General features: G+C 37.6%; 1 protein-coding gene across 3 annotated transcripts in view; it reads left to right on the top strand.

Annotated features, from left to right (window-relative positions):
* Nucleotides 1–13055, top strand: part of LOC120477492 (uncharacterized) — a 70732-nt gene that overhangs the window by 52587 nt on the left and 5090 nt on the right. For 2 of the 3 annotated variants that reach the window (XM_089130037.1, XM_089130036.1), the window contains exons 3-16: nt 790–1053; nt 1206–1357; nt 1862–2015; nt 2103–2286; nt 3955–4049; nt 4139–4325; nt 4555–4652; nt 5566–5719; nt 5804–5922; nt 10214–10402; nt 10486–10599; nt 10722–10777; nt 11013–11133; nt 12061–12571. In XM_089130037.1, the coding sequence (XP_088986163.1) occupies nt 790–1053; nt 1206–1357; nt 1862–2015; nt 2103–2286; nt 3955–4049; nt 4139–4325; nt 4555–4652; nt 5566–5719; nt 5804–5922; nt 10214–10402; nt 10486–10599; nt 10722–10777; nt 11013–11133; nt 12061–12571 (2398 nt within the window). The remainder of the gene's footprint in view (nt 1–789; nt 1054–1205; nt 1358–1861; nt 2016–2102; nt 2287–3954; nt 4050–4138; nt 4326–4554; nt 4653–5565; nt 5720–5803; nt 5923–10213; nt 10403–10485; nt 10600–10721; nt 10778–11012; nt 11134–12060; nt 12572–13055) is intronic. The other variant, XM_089130038.1, reaches the window with a different exon arrangement.

Genomic DNA, 13055 nt, shown 5'->3' with positions numbered 1-13055 from the left:
TTTAATTACCCTTCAAGCTTATTTGAACCATCAAATTATGAGGAAAATATTTGTATATTTATATATTTTTTAAAATATTTTGAAATATGAGTGAAGCACAAAACACCAAACTTAGTGAAGTTATTTATCTGGCAAAATTATTTCAATTCATCATGTTTCCTGTTTGATTACAGGGAAAGGATGCAACACATTTAGTTTTGCCTGTACCAAAAGAACAAAATTGTCTCTAGAAGAAAATAGTGTTATTGTCCAGTTCAGTGTTGATCCATTTCCGTTGTAAAAATCATTAGTTCTCTATTTATTTATTCTCTGTGGAGAAATCAGTGATGTCATCATACAGCTCAGTTCAGTTCTCAAATAATAGTGTCAATGCATGAAGATCAATAATATTGCTTAATGTTAAGAAACAAAAAAGGGCAAACTACAGCTATTTTTAGAAAAACTAATAAGGTCACAGTAGAAAAAAATCATATATTGTCTGCTACATAGCCATTCTATTAATATTTCATTGTCCTCTCTTGTTTTCTTCATGTGTTCATAATATATATAAAAATATATATCTGTACAATTTGGCATGTTTCATTGTGTTATCACAAATAAACGATAGACTCAGTGTACAACAGTGTTCAGAGAAGGTAGAAATGGCTACTCAAGGTAATAACACACATTCTTAGTACATATTATGTTTACTTCAGATCTCTAAAAAAATCATCATATTATACTCTCTTTATATAAACGTCATCTTTTTATATTAATTTATTTCCTTGCACACTTTTATCTTTTGCTTAGTATTTTCAATCTTACCAGAAGATGGCGTTGGGATTTTAAATAGCTCTCTGATGCTGCACTGCACAGTGTTTGACTCTGGCCCAAAGGCTCCTCCACCAGTGAAATGGGAAAGAGACACTGGTGGTCTGGACAGCAGGATTCATCAAATGACCAATGGCTCACTTTTCTTTCCGCACTTAAAAGAGGAAGACTTTGGAAACTATTCGTGCAGTGCCAAGAGAGGGAACAAACAGATTCAGACAACTGTCATGATCAGCAAAGCATGTATGTATCTTGCATTAGTATAAAATATGAATTATTGAAATTATAAATTATATAAGAGAGATTATGTTAGTGGTTACACACAGGACTGATGATACCTAGGTGTCCACCACAAATGGTTATAGATTGTAATTTTTGTGTTTGTTTGTTTGTAGGCCTGGAAGATGTGTTCTTTCACCCTCAGTCCATAAGAACTGAAGAGGGACATGATGTGTTTCTTCAGTGTGTCTCTGGTGATAGTTCTCCTCCTGCTCAGATTTCATGGTTGAAAAATGGCAGAGTTCTCACCAAAGGAAACCAGATTCAGGTTGCTACAGAACTAAAACACTTTTATAGTAATTACACAGTCACAGACTGTTATACTACGGCCACAATAAAATAACTTACAATCAGTTACAATTTTGAAATACTTTTAAAATACGATAAGCCTTTACAAAATTATATATTGTTTGGTGATATATTTCCTGTTAAGATTTCGTCTTGACCAATGAGAATTTGGAAAGTCAAAGCGCATTGCTGTTTGATTAAAAATGTTTGTGGGTGTGGTTTTAACGTTTTATTCTATTTACAATCACACATGCCAGCTGACTAGTCACAAACTGATAACTTTGAAGCCCATATCTCAGAGATTGTGCAGAACGTCAATATTTATATGATTTAGCACACAAACTCCACAAAGAAAGTGCAACAAATCCGTGGAGAGAGATTGGTTTTTATGCAGCCAGATTCGATGATTTGTCACCAAAAGGGGAAACTGGAAAGGGCTTCATGACAAGTGTAATAATATTTCTTTGCTAAATACTACCACTAGGGACAGTATGGAGGAGGGAGTCAAAGGAAGACTTCAGGCACCTTGCACATGGCTAACATCACCAAAACAGACCAAGGAATATATATTTGTGTCACCCACAATCCTCTTCTGAACATAAGCAAAGAGAGTCATGCAGCAACTCTGACAGTGCATGGTAAGACATACAACTTTGATATATTTTGCATTATACAAATCTGGCATTCCTGATACTTAGTGTATTTGTTTTTTTTTTATTGCACAGGTGTTGACATAAAGGTCATTGAGGGCCCACAAAATGTCACTGTACCTGTTGAAAAGGAAGCAGCACTCCACTGCTTTGTTGAAGGCTTTCCCATTCCCACAGTGCAGTGGTTTAAGGATGGACGTCCATTACCCAATTCTTCTAGATGGGATCTGCAGAAAGATGGACAACTGCTGATTTTCAAGTAAGATTTCTTCTAAGGCAGATTATGAATCAATAAGTGTGAAAATTAAAACATCAAAATATATGCATTTCTTCAAGAATAAAGAGTTTTAATAAAACACAGTTCAATGAAATAAATGAGCATTAATCAATAAATCATTAATAGGGGAGAGCGGGGCACAACCTAACGCATTTTGGTTTTGGCTTAATTAATTACACAAGCAACATACACATCTCTGCTACAAATGACCACTTAACGTTTTTTATAGGACCTACCATTTTCGTACAGTTGCACTGAAAGTGACAGAAGGGCAAATATTACAACTTACCCCATATACGGGGTTAATTGTAACAGACAGAGGGGTTAGTTGTAACACACATAATTCAGTACTATTTTATTTGTGTAGTTTGATTGTGCATCTGTATAGACAGATATCCATACATCCATCCCTCATCCAATCATCCTTCTATTGTGGATCAATATCATGGATAGAGACATAGAAAAGGGCTGCATAGTTTTGCAATAAATAATAATAAATAAAATTATAAATATTGTAATTGCAATTAAATTAGATTTGTAAGTGGCAGCTGCATGTACAATTATATTATTAATAATAATAACAGTAATAATAATGAGCTTAAATTTTTTTTAAAGGGTTTATTGCATTAATAACGGGCCATATTTTTAAGAAATAAACAAGATATCATATGCTAAATTTTAAACATTTTAAATTCCAACATTGTTTGTGAAAGTCTAACAAAGTTAAATGTACTCAAACCTGAAAAGTTGCGCGGGTCCGTTTTCATTTGATTATCATTGTACACTTGACGGCTTGTTTGTAACACTCTGTTACAACTAACCATGCTGTGTATTACATATTTTAAGCCTAGCTAACAGTCGCTAGGAATTACTGACATGTTTCAAAACGGTGCTATGTTTGAGCCAACAAGACAGTGATTAAGGCAATATAAAGTTAGATTTGGAAACGTATACACCCAACTCAGAAACAAAACAAAAAAAACCTATGATGAAAAAAATTACTTTCATGGTGTCAAAACACTCTTTGTCCAGTATCTTCACGAAATATGATCAAAACTTTCCAGAAATTCGCGGGAGATCGTCTTCTGGTAGCAAGAGAAAAATAGCGGAAAGACAACCTGCTTGATCCTGACGAACTATGTAAACGGTCCGTGTTACATTTAACCCTGCGTTAGGTTGTGCCCCGCGCTGCCCTATATGCCAGTGAATATCTACAAAATAGCCTTTGTTGTTAAAATTGTCAAGAAATGGAAGTTAGTCTTTTCTTCCCTATTGTGACACACACACACACACACACATATATATATATATATATATGATTAAAATATCTTAGTAAAACATATATATGAGTATCTGGCTTCTCAAACAAGAAAAAATGTAGGACAGGACTTGATTTTGTCCATTGAAATTTGATTGTACCGCTTGATCATTGATCATCGATCGAGATCATTGATCTCATGTCGGATAGGTTGTCCCGATTAAAGATTATTGGGCGACATAAATTAAAAACAATAATGATGTGCTTGGATAAATCATTTTACCTATAAAAAGTACTGCCATATTAAAAAATAAGAATGGTCAATTTTGATTTCATGATGAATTTAATATGTATAACAGAAAGCATTAAAGGTGTGAAAACCTTCTTCCTAGGAGAGTTTTGTCAGAAGATGAGGGGCTGTATTTCTGTGAAGCTCGCAATGAGAAGGAGAAAGTGAAATCCCAACCAGCCTACCTCTTACCTGCAGGTACTTCAGATGAGTCTACTTTCGTTCCAGGTGGTAGCTGCTCACACCTGTCCTCTATTTAGCATACCTTTTCATCCTTTCTCACGCAGTTATGGATTGGACCTTTATGCTTGAACCTGCCAACCTAACAGTGAGGAAGGGTGAATCTGCGACTCTCTCCTGTAGGCCTCCTCACAGCAGACCTCAAGCACAAGTGTCTTGGTTTAAGAACAACAAACTCCTCCACCCAGGACTGCATTATACTGCTGATCCTAATGGAGACCTGCACTTCCACAGGTGTTTTGGGTAGATGTGTTTGCTGCAGTTCATTCAGTACAGTGGCCCTCCAGGAGCAGGATTGGACAGCCTTGATTTACTCTGCTTTGGCTGAACTGTCATGTTTGTGTATATTTTAATTATGCATGCCTTCTGCAAATTTAATCTTGTAATAAGTTAAAACATTAAAAATGTAAAATATAGTACAATATCTTTATTATCTTTTTAACTGTGAGTATCTGTGTTTCAGTGTACAAGAGACAGACCGTGGATGGTATTTCTGCAGAGCATCTAATTCCCTTCTCAAAAGGGCTATTACCTCGAAAGAAATCTTCCTGGAGGTTCATGGTAAGGAGTTATTTGACTTTGTGGAAGTAACTAGGTGAAAGTAACTAAAGAGATGTTATCTGAGAAAGGTTTACTCTGAACTATAAGATCATAAACATTTCACTTCACATATAAACCAGGAAGTGCTTTTATGTCTATGGGAACCCATCAGGCCCAGACAGAATCTGCAGAATGACTTTTAGTACTTTTTAATACTTTGTAATATTTTTTAAATTCAGTAAATGGAGCTGAGTACTAAACTCCTCTTGATACCTTAACAAATAGCAAAATTAGCCCGAATATTCAATAAAGAAACATGCAAAGGCTAAGTGTGCATTCTATTAATAATGGACATTTAAATTATGTATAAATTCGCAAAGATTCGCATGTGTGTCTTAAAGAAGAACCTCTTCATGCAATACATGTTGCATTGTTCCACCTGCCAAATCAATATGATATTGATATGATACTTTTTTTTAATACTATTTTTGTATATACTATAAAATGTTTTTAAATTAATTTAAATTGATTTGTTATAATATTAATCATATATAAAATGAAATTATATTATTAAATATATTACGTTTTTAGGAATTTTGAAGTAACATTTAAAAACAGTGTTTACAAAGTGCTTTACAGAAGAGAAATACATGTGTGCGTGCGTTCACAGAAAAGAAAAAAACATACATACAGATTATACAAATAAGATAATAAAATTAAATTCAACAATAAAAAAAAATCTGTTTTCACATCCACATCCCGCAATGTTCTGAAATATCTGTAGTTCTATCATGAACCAAAGGGCTGTTTCACAAACCCATAAAACATTGGCTAGTAATTTGTGAATTTTGACATCTCCATTTATTGTTTGCTAAGTTCATTTCATTATTATATTCTTTTCCGTGGTCAATCTGGCCTGTGGCCTTTATTTCAGAACCTCCATCCGTGACTATCTGGCCAACGGTGATAACGTCTCCTGTAGGAGCTGAAGTGACGATTCACTGCCAAGTGTTAGGACACCCTGCTCCTTCAATCAAGTGGTTAAAGCTAGGTCAGTCTGTCCAAACTGGAGGCAAAATTATCATGGGGTAAGTTTTGCATGAAGAGTTTATTAACTATAATTGTGCTTCTTGTTTACCGGGTGGTGCTTTGTCAATTCATTTTGTTCCCAGGTTGAGAAACACAACTCTCTACATTTCATCAGTGAGAAAGCATGATGAAGGACATTACACATGCACAGCCTCCAATGCACTGGGTCACGATGAGAAAACTATGACTCTTCGAGTTGCTGGTAAATTTTCCTTGCCAAAAAAGTACAAGAATGCTAAAAAAAAAGTTCCATAGTACTAACATGTTCCCTTTCGTTCTGGAACTCCTATGTTAGGGCTGCAAGATTTGGGCCAAAATGATAATCACGATTATTTTTAACAATGTTGAGATCATGATTAATTATCACGATTATTTGTTGATTTTAACCAAAACTAATTTTATTGTCACATAGGCTAATTATAACTGCTTTCACATCCATATTGTGCTATATTCCTGCTAATGTATATGTGCATTAAAATAAAACAGGTGCTCCCATTCACCAAAATTCAGTGCATCTCTTTAAAGAATAAAGAAAAATAAAGAAAACAATAAATAAAATGTAGCAAAACTTCAACAGGGCACTATTTTACATTTTACTTTGTGTAAATATATATTATAAACTTGCATTGTACCTGAATAATGGATGTGAATAAAACGCCCAAAATATACAATCAATAAAAAACAAATATTCCATAACAGAATGTAACCAAATGAGAACATGTCAAGGCAGAACTATGCACTAGTTCGATTAATGCATGAAATTCAGAGTCCTTGTTATTTGACACTTAAGAAATGTAAAATGTGTCAGTGATTAGTTGTGAAATCTTACTGCATACATTTTAATCTATTTAATCCTCCATATGAAAGTTTATGTGGTCGAATTATTTCTATTTATTAAACAATAGTTCAAAACAAGATGTTTGTATTAGCCTTCTGATTATTGGAGTCCATTAATCGAACTTTCATGCCTCTGATATAGAAATTATATATTACTATGTAGTGTGTATGCACCAATTTACTAATGCAATTTACTAATGCTAACACTCGGTCTCTCTCACGCGCTGTTACTCAGTCTCAGACACAACCGGTATCTCTCGCGTGCTGTCGTTCCGTGTCGCTCGCACGCAGACAGACACACTCGAGGTGTTTCTCAATGTCAAGGAAGGATCCTAGGATCCTCATTTCGAGGATGCTATCCTTCGCGAACTTTTGAGCGCGCTTGAACACTCGTCTCTCTTGTTCACTGTAGCTCGCGCGCAGACACAATCGGCCTTCAAATACGGCCAAGCGTCCTTTAAATACAGCCTTCGGAGGATGCAGCCTTCACATTGGGACACAGATTCGGTCTCTCTTGCGCACTGGAGCTCGTGGAGGCACGTGATCAGACAGTGGTTTACGGAGCGCTAGATTGGCTTTGCAAAAAAAACAAAAAAACTTTGATATACCGAGCGTTCTGTGAATGGATTGACGCATTTTAAATATCGCTCGATCCCGCAAATTTGATCGTGGGAAGCCAAAATCGTGATCGTGATTAAAATTCGATTAATCGTGCAGCCCTATCCTATGTCTCGTCGGAGGAGTTTCCAACAAATTGGGATCACACTAGGGAGAACAATAGTCTTAGATTGAACTAAAATGAGCCAATGAACATTGGAATGCAAGGCTTGCATTCCGCGCCCCACCTGCCATACCAGTGCAGGTATAAAGCAGAATAGAGTGCACGGAAATATGCTTTTTGCTTCGGAGCCGACCGGTTGTGTCTTCTGAGTGGATGAGCTTCAAGGTTGCAATATATCTTCACGCTCAACGAGTCTGCTGTTTCCTCGAGACCTCTCTGTGTTGGTGTGGCGGCACTTCCACAATCTTTGTGATCTCCCGCCGTAAAGAAACCTAAGAAACTGCTTTGGCGGAAAGCTAACCTGGGCGCTGGAAGGGGCCAGCACCATGGCATTTTATTAGGGAGCCCAATTCGTTGGAAACTTCTCTGACGAGACGTAGGAGTTCCTGAACGAAAGGGAACGTCTCCGTTACGCATGATGACGTTTGTTCCCTGAGGAGGGAACGGAGAAATCTCACCATGCTTGCTGTACCTTCGCGGAGAACTGGACAGGTCTGGTGTGCAATGCAAGTCCTGCATGCCAATGTTCATTGGCTTGTTTTAGTTCACTCTAAGACAATTCATCTCCCTAGCGTGATCCCAATTCGTTGGAAACTCCTTCGACGAAACATATCCATTCCCTCCGCAGGGAGACTTTTTTGGTATGTTCAATGGTATTCATTGAGATAAGAGGATGTGAAAACATTATTTTTAAGCAGAGTTGTAAAGTCCAGGTTCAGAAAGTAAAAGTCCTCCTCAGTATTTTGTTCAAGATCACCTGGATTTGCTAATTAGCACAGTTTTTCAGCCAGGAGATAAATAATTAGTGAAATCAGCAGGTTGCGTTCATGTGTGGAATAAACATATGGCAGGACTTTTACTTTCTGACCCCTGGGCACCTCTGTGATTAAGGTAATCATTTTTGTACCATGGTATTATCAACTAATATGTCACTCTATTATAATACCACTTTAGTTCTTTTTTTGTAGAGGATATTTGTGATGTCTTGACTTTACTACAACAGAATGGCAACTGGCCCAAGTTCCAAACAGCTGCTTTTGTGCCCTTGAAAGGACACTTTGTGAAGGGGATGCCATTTGTTAGGGGAATTCTAAACAAAAGAACGCCTGAATCCCTTCATAAAGGGCTTCCACAAGTCCGTTAATGAAGGGTTTGCGATGGTGACTTCAAGGAAGTAAATTTATGGTTTATGGTCATGTGTCCCGGGTGGAAAATTCTTACAATTCATTTTAAAAAGCTAGAGGGTGGGAGAGGTCGAGTTAATGTATAAACAGAATCATTTGTTTTGCTTTGTTTGTTTTCCACGTAATACATTTCATATGAAGTTAAATAGGTTTCATAGGTCAGAAATTAGTTTAATAGTAGGTAGGTTAGTGCTGACGGCTTACAGTGTCCAAACAAGAGATGGCAAGTTTTAAAGTTGAGAGCAGAGACAGAACACACATACATATTAAGCATATACTCACCTAAATGATTATGAGGAACAGCTGTTCAATTACACATTAATGCAATTATCTAATCAACCAATCACATGGCCGTTGCTTCTATGCATTTAGGGGTGTGGTCCTGGTCAAGACAATCTCCTGAACTCCAAACTGAATGTCAGAATGGGAAAGAAAGGTGATTTAAGCAATTTTGAGCGTGGCATGGTTGTTGGTGCCAGACGGGCTGGAGTATTTCACAATCTTCTCAGTTACTGGGATTTTGACACACGACCATTTCTAGGGTTTACAAAGAATGGTGTGAAAAGGGAAAAACATCCAGTGTGCGGCAGTCCTGTGGGTGAAAATGCCTAGAGGTCAGAGGAGAATGGGCCGACTGATTCAAGCTGATAGAAGAGCAACTTTGACTGAAATAACCACTTGTTACAACCGAGGTATGCAGCAAAGCATTTGTGAAGCCACAACACGCACAACCTTGAGGCGGATGGGCTACAACAGAAGAAGACCCCACCGGGCACCACTCATCTTCACTACAAATAAGAAAAAGAGGCTAAAATTTGCAAGAGCTCACCAAAATTGGACAGTTGAAGACTGGAAAAATGTTGCCTGGTCTGATGAGTCTCGATTTCTGTTGAGACATTCAGAAGGTAGAGTCAGAATTTGGCGTAAACAGAATGAGAACATGGATCCATCATGCCTTGTTAAAACTGTGCAGGCTGCTGGTGGTTTAACAGTGTGGGGGATGTTTTTCTTGGCACACTTTAGGCCCCTTAGTGCCAATTGGTCATTGTTTGAGCATTGTTTCTGACCATGTCCATGCCTTAATGGCCACCATGTACCCATCCTCTGATGGCTACTTCCAGCAGAATTGTGCACCATGTCACAAAGCTTGAATCAGTTCAAGTTTGGTTTCTTGAACATGACAATGAGTTCACTGTACTAAGATGGTGCCTACAGTCACCAGATCTCAACCCAACAAAGCATCTTTGGGATGTGATGGAACAGGAGCTTCGTGCCCTGGATGTGCATCCTACAAATCTCCATCAACTGCAAGATGCTATCCTATCAATATGGGCCAACATTTCTAAAGAATGCTTTCAGCACCTTGTTGAATCAATGCCACGTAGATTTAAGGCAGTTCTGAAGGCGAAAGGGGGTCAAACACAGTATTAGTATGGTGTTCCTAATAATCTTTTAGGTGAGTGTGTAAACCGAATTTTAAAATGACTCTATATATTTGCAACAATTATATTAACAGCAATAATACATTTCTCTTGTAAGAACAGCTAATGGGCTCATGGACATGATAACACTACAGGAAATTACGTCTCCTCTTCAAGGGCTCTGCCCTTCAGAGTGAGTAGGGAAAAGGGATGCGCACTTCCGATTGGAATTCACCCCTGATCTAACTTTGTATTTCTTCTTGTTTTCAGTGAAACCAGTCATTGTTTCCTTCGTTGCATCACTCACAGTCTCAGAGGGATCTCCTGTTAGACTCCCTTGTAAAGCCGTAGGAGATTTTCCTGTCAAATATACTTGGATTAGAACCGCTTTGATACGAAACTCACAACTGTCTGATCCAAAGTCTCTGGTCTCACTCCCACAACAGATACGCATTGATGGTGTGTTACATACGGAACAGACTGTGGTTTAATATGATGCAGGGTTTCCCTTGTTTTTAAAATTTTAAATGTAATTTTTACAGATAATGGGACCTTAGTCATCTCAAATATTCACCAGTCTGATTCAGGAGAGTACCACTGCACTGCCAAAAACAGAGTCGGTCAGGATGTAAGAAGCGCCATTATAACTGTAACAGGTGGGCAAAAGGCACGAGAACTTAACTATTAACAGTTCTCATGCCACCAGTTAATATACTGTACATCAGTTTCCTGTTTGAATCTCGGTTTGATCTAATCATTCTAATGCTCTGACTTAAAGCTGACTCTGATGTCCTACGTGATAAAGAAGCACTGAGTAAAATGATTATAACCACTGTGAGTAATGCAGTATGCAGAATCATATTGGTACAATCAATCATCTGTGACATTAGCCTCATAACATGTGTGACTGTGTAACTGTGACTCTGTGATTGTTTTGCAAGTACTTTGGCATTTTCATCAACATTCTCCACCATTTTCAATGGTTAAGCGCATTTAAAAGATTACCTTGCAACAAATGCATCTTGTAACAATTATGGGTCTGAATTTGTTTGTTTCTCTAACCTTCCAGGTTCCAGAGAGTGAACAAGAACTATTTACTAATTCCTTTTTCCATGGCTCAAAGATTCGGAACAATACAGAGATAAAAGAATCGCTTCAGTGGACAACTGAAGTTTATACAAAGATATCTTGTAAGGATATTAACCTAGCTTAGAAAATGGACTCAACTCTGGCCCTCAAGGTCCACTTTCTTGGACAGTTTAGCTCCAACCCTAATCAAACACACCTGAACAAAATAATCAAGGTCTAATCAGGTTGTACTAGAAAGATAGAGCAAAACCACTTGAAGGCAAGCCTGCAAAGCCAGCAAAAAAAAAAAAAAAAAAAAAACGTAACACTGTGGGTGCTTCTTGTACATCTTCACTTCCTTTCCTGGAGTCTCAACTTCATCACCTGTAGGATGTGAGGGAAGGCTGCAAGGAAAGAAAAGGAGGATGGAGGAATTTAATGAAAGCTTTTTGTATATATTGGAATACTTGATCACTTCACAGTGTCATCAGGAGCGCTCAAAGGATCTACCGTTATTCGGGCAGCATTACAAATCAGATTGTCACAGACCCAAATTTCTCCCAATAATAAGACCATATTTGGTTAGAGGCTGGTGAGTTTGATCAGGTTTGGAGCTAGACTCTGCAGAAAATTGGATCTTGAGGGCCAGAGTTGAGAATCCCTGGCATTGAGGAGCAGTGTTGTAGTACTCGAGACTCGGACTCGTCTCGGACTCGGTCTCGAGACCATATTTTAATGGTCTTGGTCTTGTCATGGACTCGTGTGCATTTGGACTCGGAATTGAGAAAAAGGATTTCTCTAAGTAAATGAAAGTAAATTAGGTAATCAACCCTCACTGGTTTCGGTCTCGACTCGGACTCGACCGTCTCTGGTCTCGGACTCGACTCTCTGTGGACTCGGTCTTGACTCGGACTCGACTCTCTCTGGTCTCGGTCTCGACTCGAGTGAGGTGGTCTCGACTACAACACTGTTAAGGAGTTTTTTCTTTCTGTTTGTTTGGTGTGTTGGGTTGTTTTTTTCCTCATTCTTATTTTCTTTATTTGTTGCAGTGTTGAATGCTTTTGTGGAGGACTCACCAACATATTTGAATCTTGAATCTACCCAAGACACTACAGAGTTGATTTCACTGCAGCCAACTGGCATTAGCATAGGAAGTAATGATAACATTAAAGAACTTATTCAAACACAAAATCCAACTGCTGTGCCCGTCAAACCAACAACATCTCCCCAACTCAAAGAGACTTTTATGCAGGATACACATCCACATATCCAACCAACGGACCAGGTCACTAAACCTCCATTAATGAATCCAATCACAAACAGCCCCTCGCCTGCAGACTCATATTCTCAGATTACAAACATTCAGAGCTTTTCCCAGACTCCAGGCTTACCTTTAATGGATGTGGACAACTTCACTGTGGAACAGCATCCAAATAAGAGTCAAAGCATTAAGCAGTCTGGAGGTACGAAATCATCGGTGACAAATGACACAGAACTAGTTGAATCACTCAAGAAAAACACCTCACAGGCCCCTATGAAGACCACTGACAATAATAACAGGTTGGATATCAAATTAGCTTCTTCATTTATCAGCTTATCAGCTGAACCCCCTCCCCCCTAAAATATTTCATAAATAAAGTAGTTATTTTGGTCTTTTTTTATAGTGTAAGATTATGATATATACACCCTAATAGTCATTTAGTTAATAGTTAAGTCAATAACTTTGAAACAAAAAGTATTATTTCTTTCAACCTTAACAAACTATTATTGAACATGACAGAATGACAATACATTTAGTTTTAGTCAAGACTTCTATGTATGTAGATCCTTAAATAGTTGAAACTTTAATTAATTTATATTGTGTGGTACACAGGATGAAAAAAAAAACAATTTTAGGATTTTTTTTTACCATTTTCTTGGTTTTAATCTTATGAGCATAGATATATTTATGAATTCTTGAAACTATAGTTCAGCGTTGTCAAGAGAAAGTGTGGAATCAGAGATTTTGATGGTATTTTAGTTCCTTTTATTGACATTTTTCCTG

This window comes from Pimephales promelas, chromosome 4 (assembly GCF_988280905.1).
Source record: "Pimephales promelas chromosome 4, fPimPro1.hap1.1, whole genome shotgun sequence".
NCBI lineage: Eukaryota > Metazoa > Chordata > Actinopteri > Cypriniformes > Leuciscidae > Pimephales > Pimephales promelas.
The sequence above is the reverse complement of the archived record's forward strand: the minus strand, read 5'-3'. Positions and strand labels throughout refer to the sequence as shown.